The sequence below is a fragment of the Pygoscelis adeliae genome, unplaced genomic scaffold (genome assembly GCF_000699105.1).
Source record: "Pygoscelis adeliae isolate BGI_AS28 unplaced genomic scaffold, ASM69910v1 Scaffold554, whole genome shotgun sequence".
Taxonomy (NCBI): Eukaryota; Metazoa; Chordata; class Aves; order Sphenisciformes; family Spheniscidae; genus Pygoscelis; species Pygoscelis adeliae.
The window spans coordinates 625,720-630,601 of record NW_008824667.1 but is presented as its reverse complement, the minus strand read 5'-3'; the positions used below and the strand labels follow the sequence as shown (position 1 = coordinate 630,601).

The window sequence follows — 4,882 nt, the reverse complement described above, 5'->3', positions numbered from 1 at the left end:
CTAGGCGGGAGGGGAGCCTGCCCACCCCATCTGAAGCACCGTGGGACATGGGCACAGGGGAAAGCCGGTTGGTTAGCACATTGGCATCATGTTACTCACTGGAACAGTTTTCAAGGCTGGGTGTCTTATCTTAACCCTTATCCAAACCAGTGCTAGCAGAGCTGAGTCATGGAAACCATGTGGCGCATGGAAAGCAAAGCCTCACGTGGCAATTGGTGTGGACGACCGGCATGGTTTGCTTTAGGGGAGATGCTGCATAGGGGGGTTGGTTAAAGCCTCCAAAGGTCTGCGTGTGGGTTGGTTCACTCTCTTGCAGAGAGATGGTATATGTTGGAGCGGTGGTGGGGAGGGAACCCAGCTCACACGCTGAGGCAGCCAGGCCACGTGTCCCCAGCATGCTGCACCGGACCAGGTTTTGGTGGCCCTGTGGTGAGGCATTCTGGGATGAGGAAGAGAAATTTTGAGACTGTGATGTGCTGGGGCAGGGGGTGGATGCTATTGCCATAACCCCTTGGCTCTTGGCCACCATGCCCACATTGGGCGCAGGTGCTGGTCACCACCAGGGAGGTGGCCGTGGGACAGGGTGTGGGCACGGTTTGAGATGAGGCTGTTTCTCGGGATCCTGCAGTTTTAGGGAGATCCCCACTGCTGGGCGCTGCCCCATCCCTTTGTGATCGTTGGTGGAGACCCAAGAGATCAGCAGCAAAGTCGGCTCCTTTCTGGAGTACTCTCCTGCTGCAACCGATGGGCTCGGGGGCAAGAAAAAGGCTTTTCCAGAGCGGTTTAAAGCAGAGAGTTCCTCATCTGTCCAAAAGATGATGTGTTTCAGAAGCAAAAAGCAAAACAAGCCCTGTTGTCCCAGACCTCCCCAGTTTCTCCAGCCTGTGTCTCTCCCAGGTGCCATCCCTGCTGCCAGCCCCTGTCCAACCGCACCATCGCAGCCTTGGGGCATCGCTCTCCCGTGAGATCCACACTCTGGTCTCCCAGCCAGAGCAAGGAGCTGCAGCCTGAAGGGGGACTTGGCATGAGAATCACTCTGGGTCTTGGGACCATAGTGCAACAACATCTGCCTCCACGTGCAGGCAGCAGAGATGCCCGAGTCCAAAAACCAAAGTAGAGCTTGTGAATGCAGCAGTTTCTCCCCCCTGGAAGCTAGCTACAAGTGTTTTTATCCTTTCATGGGGAGCAAACCTACTGCGTTTGACTTTCAGCATCAGCCTCATGTCCCCTGATGCCTGCGGCGAGGACGCGCAGTGCTTGGCCCACAGCAGAGCTGCCACCAAGGGCTCTTCTTTAGAGGCCGAGCAATGATGTTCATGTGCCTCAGCCTCGTTGTTTTGGAACCTCCAGCCTCTTGGCTGCCATTTCCCTTTTGCAAAGGAGCCCGCTGAAGGGTGGGGAGGGCCCTGGCCCCCTGCCCCAGGAGCCTAGTGGAGGCGGGGGCTGCTCGAGGGCTGGCCGGCGGCCAGAGTGATGAGATGTGGTCTTTGGAGACCTCCTTCTCCATCCCTCCTTAAGGACAACCACTATGTCATCTTCCCATCCTCTTTCTGTCCTGCATCTCTCTTCCCGTCTTTCCCGCTGCCCACCCTTTCTTTCTTGCTTTGAGCCGCAGGGAAGGGTATTTAGAAAGGAATGAGCTGGAAGTTAACCCAGGAAAGCTCCTTGCTCCTGTGCTGTCCCCTTTTTCCGTGGCCCGAGCCAGCTCCTGGCTCATCCCCAGCCCTTCCTGCCCTCGATGCAGCAGAGACGAGCACGAGAGGGGTGTCGTGCTCAAAATCTTGCTATGAGCAAAAGGGAAACGCAGCCAAGAATTTATTATTAATATAACTGGAGTCTAAACAGTCAAAGAGTAGTTTTTAGCTCAGATCGAGATTGCAGAAAAGGAAAATAAAGCAATGAATGCTGTTGTACAGTACTAGTAATAAAGCTCTGCATTTCTTTAGCTGGTCCTTGGGGAGCGGTTTCTCGCCTTGGGGTCCCCAGCACATTGCCTCACGCCTGCCCTGCCTCTCGCCCGGCATCCCCACGCTCCCATATCCCTCTGGGCGGCATTCTTAGGGGAGAGTGGTGAATGCATTAATCTGCTGAGAAAACTGCCCCGTTACAGCTGGCTGTACTCAACCTCGGTGTCTCATACAAAGATGAGGAAATGAAAAATAAATAAAGCGTCGCCACTTAATTGAGTCAAACCAAAGCTGCAGGCAGATTGAAATGAGCTCAGGAGGTGCAAACCCCACCAGCCTCTCTCCAGAGGCCTTGCAAACTCAGTGCACGGCCTGGGGTCCGACGCAGGGATTGGCAACGCCAACGAGCCCACCCAGCACTAGCAACCGTGGGCCCCCCTGTGCCTGCCCCCCGTGATGGATCTGCAGCCCCATGTTGGTGCTGCTAGGGGGAAATGAGAGCAACCAAAAACGATGTGAGAGCTGATGGGCAGTTTTATTACAGGACGTCTCGAAGCAGTGCCACAAAGGTGTGACATCCTCCATCCCAGGCATTTATCCCCACTGGAACAGGGATAAATGAGGGTTTCAATGCCATCGTTTTAACCCTTTCTTGGCTGTTTCTCCTGCCACTTCCCCCCCACCCTTTCCCTATTTTTTCCATCCATGCCAAGCGTATTTCTGTGTTAAGTCTCAGTGCACCGTGCCAGCCCAGCGTGGGGACCATTCCCGGGGCAGGGTGCTGCTGCCTGGGGAGTCATTGAACCGGGCAGGGAAGCCACTGGTGTCCTTTGGAAGCAAAACCTGCAGCGCTGGGGAGATACATCCCTTGCAGGGCACAGGCTCGGTCCCTGCCTCCACGGGGTGATGTGGAACAGCTGCCGGCTCCGCTAGCAGCTCCCTCCCGTGCACAAGAAGATCCCCGTGGCCATGCCCAGCAAGGCGAAGGTCCCCAGGATCAGGCCCAGCACCAGTGGGGCGTGTGACCGGCTGCTCTGTTTTCCTGCAAGAGACGAGAGGGATGGAGGTGATGACGGGGGTCACCCCCACCACGCCACCATGTGTGTCCCCCCAGCCCCAGCACAGACCTGTCCAGGCGCTCTGAGCCCGCAGGATGCCAACGCAGGTGGTGTTGAGGAAATGCTGGAGGTCCCGGGTGGTCTTGGGGTACTTCATCAGCTCCCTCTCGGCAAAGGCAGCCACCGCATCCCTGCCAGGCCAGCGCCGCTCCCAGGTGGCATTAGGGACATGGAAGCTGAGGAAAGCCGTCCCGTTGAGAGTCACCTCATAGAAGCTGTGGGCCGTGCCATTAGGGAAGAGGCGGCAGCCCAGGCGGCAGCACAGGCTCTGGGTGTCTGCGGGGACAGAGGGAGGGGGTCAGGGCCAGCACATTCCCACCCTTGGCAGCCCATTGCCGTCACCAGCATCAAGGCGTGCATTGAGTTTGCAAGGGCTCAGCCTTGCGCCGCCCGACCCACCCACAGCTTTGTTTTCACTGAGTTTAGCTGCAGCGGCGACTTTTCCAATGGCCGAGCAGCCGTGCTTATTTTTTCCTTCCTTATCTGTGTACAGCACAGCTTCAGTTTTATAGAGACGGCAGGTTTTTTGGTGCAGAGCAAGCTATTCATCACTCTCACAGAAGGATGTGGCACAGGGAGCATGGGCCGAGGGGAGGCGTGGGGCTCACGCCAGAGACCCCTAGGTGAGAAAGTGCTCCCCAAGGGCCAGGTAAAGAAATGCAGAGCTGGGGCAAAATTGGTTTGGGTATAACAAAGAAAATGAAGGTAAAACACACCCTGCACAGGAACACTGGAGGTAACGTGGGCTTGCAGAGCAATGCAGGCAGGAACATGAAACCATCACCATCAGCATCCCACACGTCCCATGAAGGCTGCGGGGTGCAGGCAGGGTGCAAGGTGGATGCAGGCAGGGTGCAAGCAGGTTGAAGGCAGGTTGCAGGCAGGATGCAGGTGGGGTGCAAGTGGGGTGCAGGCAGGGTGCAGACAAGCGCAGGCAGGGTGCAGGCAGGATAAAGGCAGGCTACAGGTGGGGTGTAAGTGGGGTGCAGGCAGGGTGCAGGAAGGGTGCCTACACCTCACCACCCCCCCAGGCTGCAGCCCTCAGGCCTACTCCCCGAGGGGCAGCAGGAGGCTGAGCATCACCCTGTTCCTGGGGTGGGCTCCGAGTAAGAAATTCCTGGCTCCGCAGAAGGGCTCCTTTTGCCCAGAGTGAGGTTTTGCACATGGCCTTGTCCCCATCCCTTTGCCCAGCTGTCCCTGGAGAGCCATCCCTGTGCCCAGGCAGTGCAGGGTGGGCTCCCCTTCCCCAGTGGGTCCTGTCCCCCAGTGGGCTATGCATCTCCGTCCCCGTGCCCCCCTGGGGTACCACTCACAGTTGATGGGCCTTTCCTTGCTGAAAAGCTTCACCAGCTGGCCGAAGTAGAGCAGGTAGGTGGTCACGTCCTGCTGCCGCCTGGCCCAGGTGTCTGGGGGCTCCAGCGGCAGCATTAAGCCCCTCCAGGAGGTGGCTCAGCTGCCCATCCAGGCTGGCGTTCCCCCAGAAGACGGAGCTGCCCTTGGAGACGCGGGTCCGTTGCAGCATGGTGAAGGCGAGCGGGGCTGCAAGAGACACCAGACATCACCCACTGCCCCGTCCCTTTCCCATAAGCCATATCCCCCCCATACCAACCCCAAGTCTTGCCTACCCCGCTGCCACCGTGTCCTTGCCTTACCCGCCCGGTCTGCCCCGCAGCCCAGGGCCCCGCAGAGCAGCAGCAGCCGGAGCATCGTGGGGACAGGGATGGGGACAGGAATGGTGGCCCCACGGCTGGCCTGGCGGGGAGTTAAGCGGGACCGGGGAGGTGGGGCTGCGGGAGGAGGAGAGTGGGAGTCTGGCCAGGTCTCTCCCATTTCCTTAGCCCGAGCCACTCACCACCC

At 58.4% G+C, this 4,882-nt stretch overlaps 1 protein-coding gene across 1 annotated transcript; it reads right to left on the bottom strand.

Annotated features, from left to right (window-relative positions):
* Positions 1–2,736: 2,736 nt before the first annotated feature.
* On the bottom strand, positions 2,737–4,562 carry PROCR (protein C receptor, endothelial). The gene is given in 4 exon segments (XM_009322884.1): positions 2,737–2,949; positions 3,035–3,301; positions 4,339–4,451; positions 4,453–4,562. Coding segments are annotated over 4 exon segments (588 nt in total). The 5' UTR covers positions 4,548–4,562; the 3' UTR covers positions 2,737–2,836.
* Positions 4,563–4,882: the final 320 nt, after the last annotated feature.